At 40.5% G+C, this 21837-nt stretch overlaps 1 protein-coding gene across 1 annotated transcript in view; it reads right to left on the bottom strand.

Moving 5' to 3' along the window:
* Nucleotides 1-21837, bottom strand: part of CDH2 (cadherin 2) — a 115855-nt gene that overhangs the window by 38870 nt on the left and 55148 nt on the right. The window contains exon 3 of the mRNA XM_088526664.1: nucleotides 490-716. Coding sequence (XP_088382790.1) covers nucleotides 490-716 — 227 coding nt within the window. The remainder of the gene's footprint in view (nucleotides 1-489; nucleotides 717-21837) is intronic.

The raw sequence follows: 21837 nt of genomic DNA, 5'->3' as shown, positions 1-21837 counted from the left end.
TTTACAGCCTCCAATTTGATTATGAAGGGACAAGACAAAGCCAATATTCCATGCCAGAAATGCTTTCCTGCTGCTGCTGCTGTAAATCTACAGCTCCCATCTAATAAACTTGACTAATGCATTCTAGCAGAGATTTGTTTATTTTGTGGTTATCTTTAACTGCTTGAATAAATACTGTAATGCTTTCAAGCAATTTAAAATAAAGAAATGACCATGTCCAACTTAAATTCAGGTATAAATCTCAAATGATACACACAGAGAAACTCAAATGCATATATTTAAATAGACATGGGTTTCCATGTCTTAGCAAAGCTGCAAATTAATCGATCATGGAAGTTCTTTCTAAGGCTACAGCCTCACAATTACACATGCATTAGCTGAGACATCCAAATGCCTTGTGTACAAATGCATGAGGGACAGAATCAAATTCTCATTTTTGGCCTGTTTCCTGAGCTATATTGATACAGACAGCTCTTTGTTGCTTCTTACCCTTGCCGGAGGTCCGGTGACGGCAGGTTCAGGGGTTAGTTTCACTCTCATTTGCCATTCTTCCTGGGTGTCCTCGTCTTGAGCAGACACTACGAACTCCGTGGGCTCTGCTGAAAGCTGAAAGCTTCTCCCGGCGTACACCACGCCATCTTCGCCTACTCTAAAATCTTCTGGGTCGCTGCTTCCAAAGTGTATTTTTTTGTTTCTATCACAGCTTCTAAACCTCACTGTAAAACACAGGACACAAAATTTAAGAACAAAAGATGAAAAGGCAGCCCACTTGAACTTAAAGTGATATTAAAAGCATTAGGAACAAACACTCAAAAGCATAAAAAGTAACTTGTTACTGTTGCTGTACTTCATACATGCAACTCCATGTATTCCATACATCCTCTCCATGTAACAGTATGCCCAGGGTACCTATGCAGAAGGAATGTGGGATGCTAATTCAGTTCACAAGTCTCCCCTCACAAAGCTCTTGCAAAGGTTCAGATTTGACAGTTACTCCCAATGTGGCCTGTGACAGGTAACCTTAGCAGAAATCATCACCATTGGAAATTATCGCCATTACCAGACACTTACAAGACTGAAAGTAAAGGGTATCACTGGCAGCTAAAAGAAAAGTCTAAAGACGTTTCTATTTAAGACAACTGTGAGGTAGACAGAAATTTTTAATATCATTTAAACCGCCTCCCTCACAAAAATCCCCGAAACCACCAAACTGTTTTCTCCCATATCTGGTGGTGTACTTCATTCCAGCTCCACTGGGATGTCTAGAGAGAGCTATGCTTCAAACAAGAAAGTATTCAGTCAAATCAAAATCATCAGAAACTGAGAAATGTTCAATAAATTGAATCTTGGCGTAACCAGAATCACAAACCATTGTGCTGCCCGCACCTTCTCCGATAATGGGGGGAGAGCAGAAAGTCAGAACCAGTGAAGAGACAGTAACTTCCATTCCTACTTCAGCCAACGCATTAAGATACAGCTGTATTATCTCATGTGCTCACTTATGGGCTTAATTTTCCTCGATCCTCATCTGGAAAAACACGTATTTTTCCTCACAAAGAAAACTAAGTCAAAGCAATCACTTTACACTTCCTTGGTCTTTAATTTGCTTGATGCACCGCATGTGTTCAAGCACCCTTTTAAGAGCTACCTGGTTTAATCTCCCCTAACTCGACTGCCATCTGAAAGATGCCCCTTGAAGCAAACTCTCAGCAAAACTGACCGTAGAGATAATGCTGTGATATGCACAGGGTCACAACCTGCCCCAGCTCTGCTTCCTGCACCCAACTTTTTTCACTATCGTCTTCTGGGTTATTGCATACAATAGGTTAAGAGCGGAAGTATGGTGTTAAAACCAATGATTGTTCTTTAATGTTTCCAAAGCATTATGAAATATTTTGATTGTATGGGCAGTAGAAGTGCAAAACATCGTTATGAAGGTTGTGCTAAAATGCACACAGTGAAGATGAAATGACGCTTTATGCCTCATTTCAGTTATTGGGCTTTTTATATTGTGCTAAACCATGCACAAACTATTTAGCTTCAAAACCTAAAGGTCCCTCTCAAGAAAAATCACTTTTAAATGCCATGCATCATACCCTTGCTTCTGCAACACACTGGTTCTGCGAATGCAGTGAAAAGGAGGATCCTATCTCTTATTATTTCAACTTCAAGGACTGGGCTAATGTTGAGATGACAGATAAAATTTCTTTCCTTACTACACACTTTCAGTTAGCCAGGATTTCCCATTTGCCCTCCCATGACAGAAGAGGCTGTCCAAAATACTTCTTTAAAAGAGCCTATCACCTACAAAAATTTAAGAAGTTATAGTACCGTTTAAAATAAATGATAAAATGTCAACCTCCTTAGCAGCCAGCCTGCTGAGTCGTGCAGGAATAACCGCTTTTCCCAGACAACTCCGAGGGATCAGAAGGCTTTTTTGTGAAATTCCAGCCTTGCCTGCAGGAAAAGGCCAAGCCACACTGTACAGGGGCCAGACTCAAGGAAGAACCAACGTTTCTAGCCCTACCTCTCATTGCCAAGGCTCGTAAGTGTTGCCTCAAGTCTTCCTGTTCTGCAGTGAGAGCGCTTCACTGAAATGTCAGTACCTTGGCTTTAAATGTTCATAGATGTGGCGGACTGAGGGTGTCACCTCCTCAGCTTCATCTTAATCCTACCTAAAGGTACAACTGTCCCACCCCTTCAAACAGATCTACTGATGTAAAGAAGGTCTGCAAGATCCAGAGGGGGCAGCTGGCCTCTGCCAGGCAGCGCCTACGGGAGGAGAAACAAAACTCTCTGAAACAGTCGTGCTGAGAGGATAAAGGAGAAAAAGAGCAAGGATCACAACCCATAGCTCTGCCTCTAACCCCAGCCACGGCTTCTGTGTCTTGACCAAAAGGGCTAAGATTGACTGACTTCTGAAGAGTAGGGAGTGGGAAAAAGAAGGAATATTAGTCTGAATTTTGTTCATCTCTGTTTTTGAAAAAGGATATAATGAATATTAGTCATCATGGTCCAAAAGACTATTTAAGATATCACACGGATATTTTACAAAAAGTGATTTCGCAGTTATTACACAGTAATCTAATACCTTCATTTTTCTATATTCAAATTCATAAAGAACAGGATTTTTCCCCCAACATGTACCTTCCTACATGTAGACTCTAATAGCTTAAAAAAAAATCTGCTGGCCACTTCTTTGACATTCTTCCTTGAGGCGACTGTGCATTAAGAAATTCAATGAAAATACCTCTCCTTTGGCAGCATTCTGCTAAAAAAGTATGAAATTGTCAATGCTCTGGCAGAATTATTCTCCCTTTGCAAAAAGCGCACGTTAACAAATTATAGTCAACTATGGCTGTCCATAATTGAATTACCTTGACAGAACAGAGTTGTGCAATAGCTTCTTCCTCTCTCTAACCCCCAACTGTATGGTTATCAGTTTTGCAAATTTGATTTAGATCACTTTGCATCGTTTTTCAGTGTTCAACTGATACGAACAAACGCTGATTTCTGACCTTAGGTTTTTAGTTAAAGTTTTTTGTAAGAATGCTATGTGATTTTTTCACTGGGAATAATGATTATTTATACCACTGATGCCCTAACCACACTGAAGGGAGTCATGATTTTCAAAAGTCACTTTCTGTTGACCAATCTGTCATGTGGATTCTTTCACATTAAAAAGGTTTTCATACTAAAAAAAGGTTAACCAGATATATTTTATATCACCTTACATAAAATATGTATGTTCTTTTACTGCTTTTTAAAAAGAGTTGGTATCTCAAACTGCAGAAGAATTTCATGGATTTTTAAAACATTGTCTTCTTGCTTTTTGAGAGTATCTTCTGCATTTTTTGCTTTTAAAAATATTTCTAAATACATTATTTGCAAACACCAGGAGATACTTAGCTATAATCTGAAACATAACTGATTTTGTTTTAAAACGAATACCTTATGTCACACCATAATAATAATAATAAGCACGCCTATTTTGGAGCATGTGAGTCAGGATAATTAATTCACATGCTCAAAATAAGCCTGCACATAAGGATTTACAAAAACAGGGTCTTTAATCAGAAGAATATTTATATTTAGTTTTGGCAAATGATTAATATTAAGTATTAGATCCTACAACAGAAAAGAGTATCCTAACTTCATAGTCTTTTCTGGTACTAAAACGAAAGCAAATATAAAAGAGAGAGAGGGGAAGGGAAGAACTACAACAAAATTCTAAAGATGAAAACCTACACCTCTGCGGTATTAAAGCAAGCTTTCAAATTAACACTCTTGCATGAAAGTAATTACAACACGTGTATAAATGTGTAGTGTACAGAACCTGAAGTACTAAACATGCAAATTCATTTAGAGTACACTAGAGAACTCCCCCATTCACACTCATGTCTAATGATATGAATGAATCATAATATCAGTGAAACACATCTCTAATCTCATGTACCTCACTAGTAATCTTCAATTACTTAGAGCTATTTCTCAGACAGTAAAAACCTCTTCAGCTGCTCAGTCTGAACCCCTGACACTCTGCTTCAGCACTCTGTTTGACTTAAGCAAAATTCACATTATTTTACCTGAGGACTGAACATACAATGATGTAACAGTCTATATTATTAATATCAAACTTTCATGAAAATATTCATGTACAAAACAGAATATTAATAAAGCATTGTTACTGCTTGTCTTGACAGTTGTGTTGAATTTGCCATCTGAATTTCTGCACTATTCAAAAATGCCATACTCATTTCTAGATAATATTTTCTCTCACACACACACGCACACACAAAAAAAGACTGCATTTCCTTCTGATAACTTGCTGGAATAATATTATTTGTCTTGGATGCTATTCTCAATGCCTAAGCATCAACCTCAAGGCTCTGCCTCACTCAGAGGACACTATGGAAATTGCAACAGCTTCCAAGTGCTAACAACATATGCACTCCAGCAATATAGTTCAAAGTGTGAATCATAAAAGGGAAAACCCAGGCATATTTAATTCCCCCAGAATCACTCTGCAGCAAACAAAAAAGAAGAAAGTGTCTTAACATACAACTGTTCGCCACATACCAGCTTTTCCTTTGTCAGTATAAGAAATAACCTGGGAATATTCTGCTGAACTGTCTATCTGCACACTTAATATTTGAACACTGTACCTTCTCCAAAAAAAAGACCATATATTTAACAATCTCTCTAGTTTAGCAGAGGGAGAAGCTGCTGAAAACAACCCTGAAAACAAAAGGAAATCAACTAGTCCATAAATTAGTCATTTGTTCGGACCGGTTGCTTCTGTTCGTGTAAGGTGATGCGTTGGTGGGGCTAAGGGAAAGCACACGCTCGTCTTTCACCTCAGGGCTCTCCCACGTGACAGGCAAAATGCCCATGAGACACCCTTTACTACCACCACAGATAACTTTCAAATTTATATGTAGAGATGAGGGGTTGCTAACATTATGGTGAACTACTGTAATTATGAAGAACTGACCTATATTGTAGGTAGCCTTTTGCCTCACCAAGAGCACAGAGAGCGCAGTTGTGACTTTAGGGCACTTCGACCCAGCTTTTTGGTCTTTTTTTTGATATGTGGATAATCTGGAGCAGTCAGGGAAATGCCTTATTCTCACCTGTAAGCTAAGAAAACTAGATATAGAATTTACTGATGCAAGATTAATATGGAATGTAATTAGGTCACTTTAGACAGGAGTTTTTCTAAGTGCATTATAATTCAGTTTGTCATTACATCCTTTAGAAAACTGTCAATAGCAGCATGTTTTATAATAGATTCTTCCAGTCTTTCTTCTAATCTTTTCCTCTTTTGTCCTTTTATATCAAAGGACTGTACTTCAGACCATACCCCACATCACCCAGAAAGATCTCAAAAAAACAACACTCATTTTGAGCACTTTGGGATAACCAACCTCCTACAGTTTAAAATGAAGCCCTACTGTCCAAATGCAGCTTGGCTACCATTTTATGAAAAGCAAGCACAGCAATTCAGTAATTGCACCACTGCTTTTGAAAATCTCCACCTTTGTAGCCAGCACCCCCTCCTTCACGCTGGAGCAGGAGGCTCCTTCAGTGAACATCAGGAATGACCAGAAGTCCTGCCACTTCCTATGGACCCAGAAGAGCTACAGAAGAGTCATTTGCTTCTTACTTCCTCTATTTCTGCTTGATTTTGTGAGCTTTGCAACTCTCTTCTGAGTGAAAGCCAGGCTAGGAAGCTACCAAGTTGAGCTTAGCAGCTCAACTTTCCACCTTTTCATGCGGTGTTTGCTTAATCACTTCTTGAGTCAGTTAGGAAAACGATAATTAAAAAGGAAAAAATCATTTGCAATAGTTAAGGTTTAATTCATATCGTTCACTTATTTCATTAACCACAGGCAGTTTCAGAAGAGTGATTTGCTGCACGCATTAGATAAAGCCTACTACTGAAATACACTTCCACTCTGTAGCATGAATGTGCTCGTAGTCGGTAGCCCACACCAGAAGACTGTACAGAAGAGTGTACAAAAACCTGTACAGTACTGCAGCTTTTGTTCTCTCAAGGCAAATCCACCACAGCCTGGACTATTAATTCTTGATGGAAGAACATCTACGCTTCCGAAAATAACACGCTTTCAAAGCGATCCGGTGGCCTACACGACGGCAGGCAGGCGTCGGTGGAAACGGGCTTCCCCTTGCTATTTCTGTGGCACATCTCTTTCATACTTAACTTCAACAAGTGCATCGTGGACTTTCACCAAACTATTTCTAAAAGTGTTTTCAAAGGTGCAAATGGGAAGCAGCGCAGCTGAAATACACCTCAGGTTTTTACTATACACGCACTGCACACTCAGTGCTACTTTGGCCCCTCATTAACCTCATCAACTCAAACACCAGGGCCTGTTTTTAAAGCTACCTGGGAAAGAAAATACGAATCACGAGACTGTCCAGTCCTTAAATTCACAAAGAAAGGCTTGCACAGCTCTTTAATAAAATGTCACCTAGCTCCCAGTTCCCGTAATCCTCCTTGTTTACCGAACAAAGTCGTAACAGGCATGCCAGAATGAAAATGGGGATAAAGTTCTTTCTGTTTGATAAAAGTGCCTCTGCAGCTTTTCAAAGGGGAAATACCAGCCATCAGCAAAACCCAGAACTGGTATCTCAAACAGAGTCCAAATTATGTCTGATTCACTGATCCTTTTCAGTTCTTGCCTCTACCACTCACTGACACAAAGATCTTCTGCGCTCTGACACCCCTTTTGTCCTTATTTTCGCAAAGAATAAAACGCAGAGAGGGAGAATAAGCATCTTCTGGACGGAGAGGTATTTGTATTTCAACAACGGCTTTTGTTTTAAAAGCAAACAGAACAAAAAGGTTTCTCTCCCTTTTTCTCCGCTCTATGTTATCTAATGCATTTTTGGTATAGATGAGCCTATATGCCCCTGCAGAGTTCTGCTCAATTTTTCTCTCACTTAAATGGTGCTCACTGAAAGAAAGCTCAGTAATAAATGTCATTTCTGTACTCTGGAGTATGCAACGCAACTCTAATACTTTTCCAAGTATACCATTCTACAACAGTAATAAAAAGAAGGATTAAACACTAATCTCTTATACCCATAATGCATCAACTGACTACACCTGCTAAAATCCAATTTGGTAATTAAAAAATACCTACTGAACAGTCAAGCCAGGAAACTAAAGGGAAAGCACAGTCTTTATAGATAGAGCTAGCAGAAAGCAGCTTCAAAGTTCAGGCACTTAACACAAGCTTATTTTTACCTCTATTCATTTTTATGTGACCCTAAGCAGTGTACGAAAAAAATACCTATCATGGTGTACCAATTAAAGAACAGTTTCATTGCCACAATAATGACTTGGATATTAAATATCTAGTAAAAATTGTTGGCTTTTAGTCTATTTATAGAAAATATAAGAGAAAGGAAGCTGGGGCTTTTTCTATTTTAATAGTAAGAAAGGAGAGAATAAAGCCTTTTTTTTTATATGTTCCCTCTGCTAATTGTTCCTGGCCCAGACCCCTTCTGGGCTTCAAGGCTAGCTTTAAAAAAAAAAAAAAAAAGACTCCTATTTCTGGAGAGCACCAGGACATGCTGCAAAGTCAGATAGGCTTGTGCTGACCCCTGGGGTACAGGCACTGTCAAATGAACCCATGATCCCACCAACCAGCTCAACTGGCCAGCAAAATTTAATGGTAAACCCCATAAACCCTTAAGAGCGGGGTAAAATGACAACAGAATACGAGGGGAAAGTATGTGTACATCACGTTCAAGCTGTATCTACCTTCTCACAAGAAAAAAAAAATGAGTGTCTTTCCCTTGTTTTTAACACTAGACTGTCCAGCCGGAAGTAAATGTTGTGTAACATTACAACAAAAAAAACCCCTCCAGCTCTGACAAAATGACAGTAACCTGGGCAATGCTTTTGCTTCAGACTCTTAAAATACACAGATGAGGGACGACTTAATATTCTATATTTTGGTGCCAGCCCCAGATACCATCCGTTCCACAGTCCCTCCCAAGGCTCAGTGAACGTGTGGGCTGGTCGGTTACTGCCTGGACACACTGGGCTCCTCTGGGCGCTGCCAGGGGAAACAAGACAGTTTTCCCTAAATTTGTTCTTTAACCTTTCAAACCAGGGCACACGAGGGAGTGAAGAGTCTCCACAAATATCACGGATGGTTTTCTCCTCTGATCTCCCCCCTTCCTCCAGTCTGTCCAACATTCTGCTCTTGTTCATCACTCTACCCAGGTTATTCCTCTGGGGATACCCTGGACAGGTCTCCCCAAACCACAATTATTCATAGTGATATTTAGGGGGCTTTTATTCATCTTTGAGTGTCCGTGGCAGCTGTGTGTGCCACTTTCCCTCTTGAAGACAAATTCCCCTTTCCAAGCAGCAGACTTGCTCTTCAGGGAACTTGGAGCTCCTCCTAGTCCGCGCAGCGAGGAGAGCCGCACACAACTGCACCAGCCTTCCCAGCGCCAAACGGGGCCAGAGCCCATCTCAAACCAGAGGTACCAAAGAGAACGCCTAATGATACCGCCGCCGAAGGGTTAGACAGCAATAAAACCATAAATCCTTGGGATTACGCTATCACTGGATCATGTCCAGTAGGGCCTCAGGCAGCAAATCAGTTGCCATGGCAGCTTAATATTATCTAGTCAGACTTCAGGACTTTTTTTGTATTATCATTACTATTAAATACAGTTATTTGACCTTAAAAAAAAAAATCTGGTGACTTGTACACTTACACAAGCTGATATAGTGTATTTCACATACAGGCTATAATGCTGCCTATAACCAAGTAGAGGACTCGGAGCAAGAGCAATATGACTGTCTTGTTAGCAGCGAGTATGCGTGTGGGAGAGTAACCTGTAATTGGATATTCTCTCCCTCCATGTATAGCTTTCATCATATAAAACAGCAAGAGTAAGGAAGTAATGTGCTAATGATTAATGGATCAATGATTAATTAAAAAGGAGGATACACCAAGAAAACTGGCAGGAAAATGCTAATTTCATATATTTAAAGGTACTTTTTTTAATATGAATTTTTAATTCAGAAACTATTTTACTATTTCTTTTTGAGTGTGCCTTATATCCCATCCAGACACAGTGTATGTGTTTATATAGCTTAAAAAAAAAGCACTACTAGTACCCACCTTATCTAAATGAATGAAAAAGATGATGGGAATCTTTTGATACTGCAGACACGAGAATTCTCCTAATGGATTTTATCACCACAATGAAACCCTGCCACTGTATTCAGACCTACACAAGTGACTTGCTGCAAAGCATAATTAGTACATGCTTTCATTATTTTAGTTCAGGAGAAGTAATATAAAACTAAAATCACGAGGAAAAGAAATCCAGAGCGCTTTTCAGTGACTGGCACTTAGTGAATGCTTTGGATGACTGACTAGTTACTTAAATCTCTTGGTTGGTTACCTAAGCCACATTCTCAACGAGATGAAAGTGTAAATCTTGCGACAGTGCCAAATCTCAACAGCCTGCAAGCTAGAACCAAAGAGGAAAACAACTTTTTAGTGTGAAATAAGCTATGGACTCCAGATCTCAGAATCGAGTGTCTTTTCACATTATTCTTTTATGAAGTGCCCATATGGCACTAGGTAAGTTAGTGAAACGTTATTTGCAAGCAGAAGGGGTATTGCCATTTCATGTCTGACTGCACTGTGTAGCGCACAGTCTCTAAAACGATCAACTGTAGGTTGTCAGTCTGTAGATTTACACAATTTATGTCAAAACTCAAGTGATGCTACCTTCTTTCAAGATGCTTTACATAGCATGCCTAGGAATTACAAAGTTTCAAGGCTCAAATAACCCACTTAAATTCGCATTTACAGGAATAAATTTGATGGAGGGACAAGGGGAAGAGCTTTCTTGTCAAAATGCAGATGACATGACAGCAACACAGTATGGTGCCAGGGATAGTGCAAAAAAATCCTTAGGTCCAAAATGCAGACAAATGAGAAGGATACAGACAGACTTAATTTATGAGGCACCTTGTATACACTATCCCCAAATTAAGACATACTTTAGGATCCTATGCCAAAACAATGCTGTGCAGATTTATGCAATTTATTCCAGGTAGCAGCCTTCTTGGGGAACAGACCGACCCATCTGGCTGAACATACTCACACTTTACAATCATGATCCAGTCCAAGAACAGAAAGGAAAACAGACATTTTGATCTCTTTGAAGATACTCATCTTATGATAAATGAAGCAAAGTTTTTTTATCTTGTCTGGACCTTCTTGCGGGCCTTGCTAGTGCAAAACAGAAGATACTTGCCATTCGAACTGTCCTGGGTTAAAATAATGCCTGAAAATGGAAGGTGCTTGACTGATTGAACTAGAACTAAAATTATGCACTTAGAAAGGCCAAGAATTGGAGCAGGATATCACCTTTTTGAACTCCTTTGCTGGGTTAACTGTTACATGAGCTTGGAGACCAAAGAACACAGTTTCATATATCACAATGAAAATTCTACATGTTATAACAGTTCCTAAAGGGAAACATTATGATTCATTTCTGGACTTGGAAACTGACCTATTACTGAGTCGAGGATCTTTTGCTGAGAAGCAGTGAGGTATGCAATCTGTGCAATCTTGATTTTTAATCATTAGTCACGATATCCTAAGTTTCTTAGTATACAGAACCAGTCTAAACGTCTAGAAAGCAAATCATCTGGAGACCGTCCCTAGAGCCATCGGTGGAAGGGAACTGTTCCTTGACCGGATGAAAACAGCAATAATTTCAAGTGTCATGAATCAAACAGGGTCCAAGTACCTGGGGAATGCAAACATCCATTTACTAGTAATTTGGAAAAATCAGTGCATCACAAAAAAAAAAACAAAACCAAATTTGCCTGCAGAAACCTAGTAGTATCTTAATCTGTCATTCCCTATTCTGCTTACCAAAACACTAAATATTCTTTCCTAAAAGGAATCTAAAAACAAAAGCCACTTTGTAATGAACAAGCTATTTCAGCTGCTGGCTATATTCTTCTCAATTTTGCACAAATGTTCAAACTCACAGAAAAGGCACCTGTGATATTCACTCATGAGAACAAACATCTCTTTCTACCTCTTCCTGTAAAAGCAATGCCAGTTTGCAAATGGAATATAAGCAGCCATAATACATTTACTTTGTACTTTAGAATATATCACCCAGCATATCCTACAGAAACAAGCACTGACCAGCAAGCTCTCTCACTGCTGCAGTATTGCTTTTCTTTAAGAAAAGCATTATTGTGAAACATTTTGTACAAAGAAAAAAAAATCACTTGTGTACTTTATTTATAAATAAGTAGATTCATGATATGCCTAAATAATTGTTGAAGTTGTTCATGGCAAGATTCCTTCTTTTCCTTGGGCATGAAGTGTGGTTCCTGCCTAATAAATTTCAGACAATATCCAAGGGATTGGCCCATGAAAATAGTTTGGTCCATAAATGCAATATGCACCTATCTAGAAAAGAAAAAGTCATTCAGCAAGACAACATACAGAATTTCCTTTCAAATAACTTTACAGCATGAAATAGCAACCTGCCATCCGATGTTGGGAGCTTGATGTTCTTTGGTGCCAGCTAAAACCACCCTCTCCTTCCACCTACGCCCGAGGCAACGGACAACCATCTGCACAGGGGATCTGGCCAAGCCATGTCCTGGGCAAGGACTAGAGTCAAACTCCACAACAGCAGTTGGGATCTACTTCCCTATGGTTTAGGCAGTGTTTTAGAAAGAGAACAAACAGAAGGAAAACAAGGTGCAATTCTTCCTATTCATTGCAGGTGAGTTCAATGCAAATGCAGTCTACTGCAAGGCATCTTCTACCCAAATCCATGTCACTACCATACCTCACTGTACCTGAATACTTATTTTTTATGGGACACCTTCAGGAGGGTAAGTGAGAAGATCTGCCCTTGAGATGAGGCTCCCATGGGCTCAGGTGTTGTCTGAGAGCACTCTGATCAAAATGGGCTTTCACGTGTCTCCAGCTCGGCCTGGACAGGCTGGTCAAAGGAACCTGGCCGTGGACTATCCCCTCTTTGTTGCTTTTTTGACTAGTGGACTTTGTTCACCACGTGATTCTGGTGAACAAAACTCCGGTGAGGTGATCAGACAGGTATGAGGATAATATAATCAATTTGAGTAGCCGCCTTGACCGAATACTCCAGGTCTGGACAGTATGCTGGAAAAACTCTTGCAATTTCAGCAATGCCTGTGGTAAATGAGGATGCATTATTCTGATTTGCCTCTTGGGGCTCCAATGATAGTATCTAAAGCTCACCGCCTCCCAAGAGGAAAGATTTCTGAAAACTAAAAGCCTTCTCTCTGACAGTAAGAGACATAAGGAAGTGAGATTGAACAGATATGACCCTACACTAAACATCTGAGCTATACTTTAAAATACTGTCACTTAAACATTATTGCTTTGCTTTGATATGCTGCCAAGGGTAAGCAAAGATCCATTGAAAATTGAACTCTATTTAGAAACTGCATCCATTTTCCAATAAAACTTGTAATTCTGTATACATAACTTACAAAAGGCAACAGATATGATGTCATAAAGTAATGATATTAATGTGAAGATCCTGACAGATTCAGGCTTCATATTGTGATAAATCAGAAAAAGTACCAAGGAACATATAAATGATGCCATAAATGAGTTATGTACTGTAATTTGTATATGGAGAAATGCATTTGGGTAAAATAAACAATACCTTTGGCACTCTATCACACAACATGACTGCTGTCCTTTAGACAAAACCTCTTGACAGTACACTACAGCATTTTTTCTTTTAAAATGGGCAGATGTGTATTTTAATGTGCAACTGTTGGCATATTGCCAATTATAAACCTAACTAATTGATTTTCAAAAACTCCTATTGCAGATCTACAAGTAAGCATACTTTTTTTTTTTAATTCTTTTGCTGCTAAGTGTTTTCAATACTGCAATTTAACTTCTATTTTATAGATGGAGGAAACAGAGTAACTTGGGAAATCTGATATTTAAGTCATGCAATCATGATTTATCTGTGCCACTCAAAAAGCCCCCAGGATAAAATCAGTAACTGCATTCAATCTATTTACAAATCACATTCAACTGCCTCATTTAGGGCTGCACAGCTTTGCTTTTACTTCAGCTTACCTTCCGATCAGATAAATCTCTGCTATTTTCCAAGTATTGCTAAGTAAACTTGGTTTATTAATAATTGCTCTCCCTTTCCTTAACACACGCTGTCCCTGCCATGTGTTTTCTCAAGGCTGCCTTGCACATATGACACAATCTGATTTTCTGTCTTCACATTTTTTTCACCTAGACACTTCCAAACAATATTTCCCATAAAATGCGTCTAGACTGCTCATGGCAATACTGCAGCTATGCTGGTCTTTTGTCTTCTAGAGCCCAGTGAGAAGGTCTCCTTCATTGCACTCTTCCAAATAGAGCAGAGTCGGATGGTCTTCCTAAAGTTCTGGTGCAGGGACGAAGAGCCAAGAGAAATAGCAATACCTTAGGGAAAGGATCTTCCCAATGGAGAATGGCTTACTTCATGGAGGTCTAGAAGCTATAAAAACACGGGACACCACTTCTTTTCACTACTCCGTCATCCACTTCTAGATATAGTCTTGCCCAATGCAATGTTATCTTAAATTACTATCTTATGTACATATATATGCGCATATGTGTAAATATTTGGGTGCAAAACATGCCAAAGGGGCATCTCTTTCCGCACTTTATTATACACCCCTTAAATTTTTACTGCATTCCTGTGTGATGTATGGCTAAAGCTAGCAAAGTAGTTCCTAGCACAGGAACAACTGGAAAACTGAGTAAGACAGAGATACAAAGCAAAAATGGACCCTCTCAAAATACTGTCCTGAAAAGCTGGCACAACTTAAACTGGATTAGGTATAATAAAATACATCTCATATATTTCAAATACATATATATGATTCAGGTTGACTTTCCCTCTCTTGTCAAATAAGAACATGCTCTTTCTACAACCTCACCAGGCCAAGTATATAACTGAGTCCATGCTACTCAATGACCAGAGGTATTAAAATGTCTCTATATCTCTTTTCAGACAGACAGTAATTTTTAATTCAAAAATATTTATTAATAAAGATTTCACACATTTTTAGTCTTTTAGCTGGGGTTATAACCCCAACAATGCCAATACGTGTTTTTTCATGACAGTAAGAAGACTTTTCTCTGTATTTTCTTCCTCTGAAGAAAGAAACAAAGTGCCCGAAACACATTTAGCAAGGCCTGCTCAACAAGTATGTATATCTTTGAGCTATAAGACTACCTCAACAAAACTCAGTATAGTTTGGTACTGTTTAGTGTAGCATTGTAAAATATTGTTACCTTTCCAAATTAAATTTATCAAGATTTTAAAAGGCTCATTTATGTTTCCCAAAATGGTACTTTATTACACTTAGTGTTAAAAATGATTTCATTATTTCCTTTCATTACCATTGATGATAAATGCACCAGAAGAGAAGTTTGTTGCATCCTCTACAAAACATGACCAAATGGAAGTAGAAAGCATCCAGCAGAGGACACACAACTAGACTGTGCCTGTTAATGCTGATTTGCCATGCGACCCTTAGGAACATCCCCCACTGATCATGCCAGAGCAATTTCTCTACAGATGCAAAATGGATGTTGAGAGATGGAAGGCGACAAGAAGTCACTGCAGCTGGCCCTACGGCTGGGCCCAAGTAGTTTCACAGAAGTCACCGTAACCCAGACCTGCCTGCAGAGACACGGACCCCCGGTGACGAGCAATTCCCGCTCTTCCTAGAAGCTTTACACACCTCTCCCTTTCCGCAGAAGAGGGCCCATCTCAGCTGCTCCTCAGAAAAGGAATTTATGCCTGGACATAAAAGCCCGAAAGCCCACGGTAAAAACATCGAACGCCACAGAAACGTTGCAGCCGTGAGTTTCCCGCCGAAGCCGCTGCAGGGCCGGGCTCCGCCAGAGAGGCAGCGCGCCGGGTCAGCAGGTCAGCAAAATATCAAGGGCAGCAAATTGTTCAGCGACTGCTGTGTTCACCGGGCGCGCGGCGCGCGGCCAGGAGGGGCAGCCGCTCTCTCCAGGTCGCCGCAGGCAGCGGCAGCTATAAAAGCACTCGGCCTTGACGGCTCTCTCGGGAAACAAGGCCCACGACTCGACCCGCGTCTTCAGGAGCTTCGCCAATCGCTCCACTGCACGTGACACACTCTGGTGTTTTGGGGGCTTTTTCTCTCGTCACTGCTCGTAATGGGCCCAGGAACACTTTTAAGCCCCCTGTCTAAAAAGCAGGAGAATAAATCCGGGTCTCCAATGCACAGTATGTAGCAAACTCGAACAATGTTCGCCCCAGCCTCCCTAGGGTAGCACAAAGCTATGCAGATTTCATGGTGGAAAAAAAATCTCGGGCTAAACATTTTCATGGCTAGTTAAAGGAAATAATAAATTGCTGAAAAGGAGTTTTATTTACAACTTGACAGAACTTAAGTGATAGTGCCTGCTAGCAGGCATTAACAACAGCAATATAAATGTAGATTACAAAAAAAAATTTACAGGCCATTTATTTAGTTTGTGTCACGCTCTTATCACATTTTATAAGAAATCACAACATACCTGATGACAAGAGGGAATTTCAGTAATAACCTTGAACTATCACTTTATCCCCTTCCCCCAATCAAAGACCTACCTAGATTAAAACCACGTTTTTCGTCAAAGCAGCTGAGACTGTCATATGAAAAAAGTCAGCAGTAAAATATTACGTTCTTCAAAGAATAGGAAGGTGACTTTGGTTAATTCTGACCCATTTACAGAGAGGAATAATCAACCTTTCAAAATGAGAGTGTTCATTTAACATAAAACACAGAAACAATTAATCCTAAATTATTAAGTGCATCTAACAGCAATAACTCAGAGAAAAAAAAGCTTTTCCTTTTGTCTTTTAGGTTATTTTGATAATGCATAGTAGATTAAAACCAATTACAGTTTCAAGGTCTTTATAATTATGTAACTATGTGCACATTAGCCAATTTACTAAAAGCATTACATGCACATGAAACAAATGATTGGAGAGTGTCTGAACAACTACAGCAGGGCAGCCACAACATCAGCAAGAGCTTAAGCTAGACCTGAAAAGCCTGCTCTAACGGAACCGACCAGCCATACCTTGCAAATACACTAAGTCCAATTAAATCAATCTCAGCTTCCTACAAGTCTACATAAAATCAAAGAAAAAAAAAACCCTATAACCTTAAATAAAATTTCTGCAAACTTCCAGGCATTGTTTGCTGCACTGCTATTAAAATTACTGGACAGTGTCCACTGGCTAGTCGATTTAATGCTTGGGACTATTTATACTTAAATAAGATATAAAATGGATACAATGAAGAAACTAATAACAAGAGCAGGAATAGAACAGCTTTCATTTGTAACCTCATTTGAAAGCTAAAGGAGAATGCTTTTTGATAAGTATCACAAATTGCTACTTAATAACTAGCACCAAAAAAAAATCGAAGACCAGTTTCTTCAAACTAAATGCTAAAGGGAAACAAGCAGATCCCACAAACCTCTCTACACTAGACATTCACTGCTGCTGATTTTGAAGAGCTTGGATACGCATGAGAACTACAAGGCTGCATCTAAAGGAACTGAAAAGCGCCTGTGAGAGAGCGTTTCTACTGCCTGCAATCTGCCCACCAGACAAATGATTTGGTCCAGTGAGTTTTTCTAGAATTTCTCATCACAGGCAGAACAGGAGGGAGGAATTAAGGCTGAAAAATCATTAAGCTGGCATCTGTAACTATCCCAGTCTCTCCCTCTCCTTGCTCCTCCAGGCTGCTGCTATACATACATGTTTGCATAGTATAGCTGGCAGAAAAACAGCAGAAATGTTTCTAAATGGACAATGCTAAGGGACTATATGACTATATGGTCTTCCCTATATGCAGAAAAGGTGGGGAGAATATATACTAGGGCCCTGATCATATGCATCATGTGTTGTTCTCACCAATGTGCAGAAGAGTAGAGTTCCACTAATCTGGTCTTTTTACCACCTCCTTTTATGGTCTACGGATAAGCTTTTACTATACCAAAACACTACCTCCAGAAGTTATTTTATCTTTAAGGATGCTGGATTCTGCATAAAAAATTAATCGTCTGTGACAAAAGCTAAAAGGATGTAAAATCTGAAGGGACCTGAAATGGATTTGAAGGTACATAAGACAAGCAGAACTGGTGAAAAAAACAAAATGCTGAGAAATCTTTATATATTTATTTACTTGGGGGTACATCCATGTTGCAGTTGTCAGTAGAACAAAATTAAAACAACTTGGGCTGAAACTCTGCCATGACAGAAATTACCTGTTTCCGCTTTTCTTTTCTACAGTCTCAGTACATGGGTCTTAGCCATTTGTGAACGTGGCATTAGGAGAAACAGCCGCGTTACTGCTGCGGATGAGATACCAGCTGCCTTGACAAGGGCCATCCCAGGGAGGGATGGGATGCTGCTCGACTGCTGCAGATAAATGACAATGTTAAACCTGTAACACAAGCAATTACGTATCTTTAACTCCTGCTCCTTTTAGCTATAAGGGACTAGATCTGACTTTTACTAGAGACAATTGCAGGGAAACAGAATGAATGTAACTCCCGAAGCACCTGACCTCGGAGAGGACAATGCGTACTGTGCTTGTTCAGTAGTTTTCTCTGAGGAGCAAGTGGCAGAAAAGCAGCTCGCACAGAAAGGGCTATAGAGGCCACAGCTCTAAGGGGTAGATTAGCACTGAAAAAGGATTCTGATGTTGCTGCTCAGAAAATACATACCGCTAATGATTTTCTTCCCCTCAAATCTGAAAACTGTGACTGACAATTCTAGAGAAATCCTGAAACTATAAGTATTTTGACTATCTACACTTAATTTTGCAATCATTTAAGAAGGCACATATGGATAACGAGCAGAACGTAAGATTCAGTGACAGGAAGACATCTATTATCAGATGTTGAAAAGGCCTGAAATGCAAAGAAAGCCAACACTGTAAAGCCTACATACTAATAAATGTTAATGGAAACATCCTAACTGTTAATTATTCAGACAATGACAAGTTGGGACACCCAGAAATAATGTCTGTAAAACCGGCAAAAGCAAAGCTCAATTCTGGGAATAAAACTAAACTCAAGCAGTCGGGTGAAGCGCTTGCGTGCTACCCTGAAAGCCCGGGGCCTAGGAAAGGCTGGGCCGGGCCCGCGAGCTGCCTGCGGAGCGGAGCGCGGCGCAGTGGGCCTCGTGGGCACGGTCGTCCTGGAGACCCCAGAACACACTGCGCCGCGGACAAAGGGAACAAAAAGCTGGATGCACTTTCCAGGGCTTCTCGTCTCTCACTTTCACGGGGAGCTGAGGGAGGAGGGCCTCCCCGGCCGGGTATGCCAAGAATGCGGGCCAGGGCACAGGCTCGGAGGGCGCTGAGGGCTGCTTGCTGCGAAGGTTCAGCACAAGGCACTTGTGAACGGGGGGGCGGTTTTAACGGCAACGAGTCTCTTATGAATCAGATCGTCAGTAACTGCAGAGGAATGTTTCTACTTTTAGGATGATTTGGGAAAGCCAAAAGCGAGCTCTTGCACAAAGCAGTCTGTGACCCAGCCAGGGAAATAAAGCAAGCAGTGTCTGCAGGAGCTTGTGCAACACCCTGGAGCTGCACTGGGGACGCTCGTCACTGCAATGAGGGGTCTTCTGGCAGACTCTACCTAATGATAGAAATCCAGAATTTCACTTTGAGATACCAGCGTCATAGAGTAGCAGGGAACACTGAAACTCCATGAAAATAACAACTTCTATCTCACTGTAACCGAGGACGTGCATGAAAAAAATTCAGTTAAAGTTTTCATTTTAAAGACGCTACAGAATGAAGGCTGAATCCTTTCTATTCCAGTTACTAAGTTACTTTTGCAACTCCACAATCTGCAACTTCCCTTTTGAATTCCAACTACCTGTTCCTGGCTTTGTGAGAGAGTAGCCCATGCCTGCAATTTTTGTCCTCCTTTAACGCGCAAGGAAAGGAAAGCCATTACCATGAAGCAGCACTCGGCTTGAATGGACCTCTCCTAAGCCATACTAATATGTGCATCGTGTACAAGTATCTTTTCAATTTGCAGTACTTCTCCTTGGTAATGTAATTCAGAGCTAAGCTACATCAGAGGATGCCATGGCAACAGTAGTAACTACTGGTTTTAGATACACACTGCCATGTGTCCCTATCAGTCCTTGAATTAAGTGCTCTTAGTGCATTTAGCTCTGGCTGGACAGAATGACAATGTACACCTCAGTACATCTGCTGCAAGGAGCCGGGCTTCCTATCGCCACATCTCAACTTCCCATCGGACAGACACAACACTGACTGTTATTTGCAAGGAGTGGTTGTATCCATTTCTCATAGAAAAGATCAAAATCCTACCCCTGCCATAAGTCATCTGCTTGCACGAATGTTTGTACATTTCCTGATTTCACAGGCTGCTGGCTTTTATATGCCCACTTTCAAATTCTGCGAGTACTCAAAAAATTGTGCATGATATATCCACATTTAGTTCTGACTGACAGTAGGATGGGTGAAGATGAGATGAACAGGGAAAAATTGATAATTTTCCACATCATAACCTCCTCTTCTTTCATGCTGCTCCTCGCTTTTGTCTGCCTAGTTGATTGAAAAGGAGGGAGGGAATAAGGCTTTATAAAAAGATACACGTTAACTCTTCACCTTCCTAGTCTGCTTTGAAAGGTTATAGAGTGGATGGATAATAGGTACCTGACAAAAGGGATGTTTCAATAATCAGCAGCACCATCACCCTGCTTAGAAGATCTCTCAAATTCTTCAAGCAGGACTGCACCGCTGCAGCAGGTCACTGCTGCCCTCCCGGACCGGCAGCTGGGTCAAACCACACAACCCGGGATCTGACAGGATCCGCTGCCTCTGGCAGGTCCCAAATCACATCTGTTTAAGTAATGAAGCAGCGTTAAGGTCATTCTCTCAATCTTGGTCCATGTATCTTACCACTAAATGCAAAAAAAAAAAAGCTACTGTATTAATTGACTCACAGGCACCGTTCTGTGCTTGAACTGCTAGAAATCCAGCTATTTTGTTGCTAAAGTACAGATTTGGGAATCTTTCAGGCAACCATGGCCTATGCGCACCCAGACCAGGTCTGGGTCTCAGGAAGGCAGAATAACCCTCTAAGCTGGAGGGCCAGCACTTCCAGCAAGGCTGGAACTCCTGTCCTCGCTTACCAATTGTGCCCTCAGCTGCCACCAGGACCCTGAGCGACCATGTTCCTTCCAAGCTCCACGGTGCATGCTCTCCTGCCAGGGCTTCAGCACCCTCCAGCAAGCCTGCCTTCTTGCCAAGACACGCCATAAACAGAATATATTATTGTCCATACTGGCTATACGGCTTTATTTATACTCACAGCATGAAGCTTACCCAACAGGCTGACACTGACAAGTCCCTTTTTGTATGTCTGTAATGTCATGAGCCTGTACTTGAAACAAAAAATACCCGTAACCCAGCATTTTCGTAGGTACAAGCCAAAAATCCAAGGAATTTAGATTAAACACATATGTCTACAGCATCCTAATGCGCAGTGCTTGGCCATTCTTTCTGAAGTGAGGTCTTTGAGCTGTCAATCACCCAAGTATAGAAGGGTGCACAGTGTGTACTCCTATTATCTATCCATGCAGATCTGCCACGACTGAGAAAAAAAGAAAAAGAAAAAAAAAAAGAAAGAAGAAAGTCCAGCAGTGCAAGTATAAACCACTGGAAACTCCTATTTTCCCAGACTGGACTCATCTGGCAGCGCAAAAACGCCTCTGATACATCCTTGAGAACTTCTTTTACAAGTAAATTGATATGCTCCTTGTACAGATGACCTGCTCCTTCAAACTATTCCTTTGTGCAGTTACCTTGCATACTTGAAAGCATAGAGGAGAGGACAATTCAGTAAGTAATTTTTTTTTCCTACTAAGTAAAACTAAAAACCCAACCATCCAAGTTCAGGGGAACTTCAGTGCTGGAATGGAAGATTTTGTCTCACGTGGAAGGGTCCTCAAAGATCTGCTAGGTGAGTTTGGTAGAAACACTCACGGTATCACAATTCCTACTGTGAAGCTTCTGTGAACTAAATAATCAAGCTGTGCTATCGCATTCATACACTGATCCCAACAATGAGGACTGGGCTTAGATAACGGAGGAGTATGTTTTGATGATAACGTGTGAGGCAGAAACCACTATAGATCATTCTTTCT

Source organism: Tinamus guttatus, unplaced genomic scaffold (genome assembly GCF_059628265.1).
Source record: "Tinamus guttatus ecotype Peru unplaced genomic scaffold, ASM5962826v1 Tinamus_guttatus_pri_ptg000249l, whole genome shotgun sequence".
Classification (NCBI taxonomy): Eukaryota; Metazoa; Chordata; class Aves; order Tinamiformes; family Tinamidae; genus Tinamus; species Tinamus guttatus.
The sequence above is the reverse complement of the archived record's forward strand: the minus strand, read 5'-3'. Positions and strand labels throughout refer to the sequence as shown.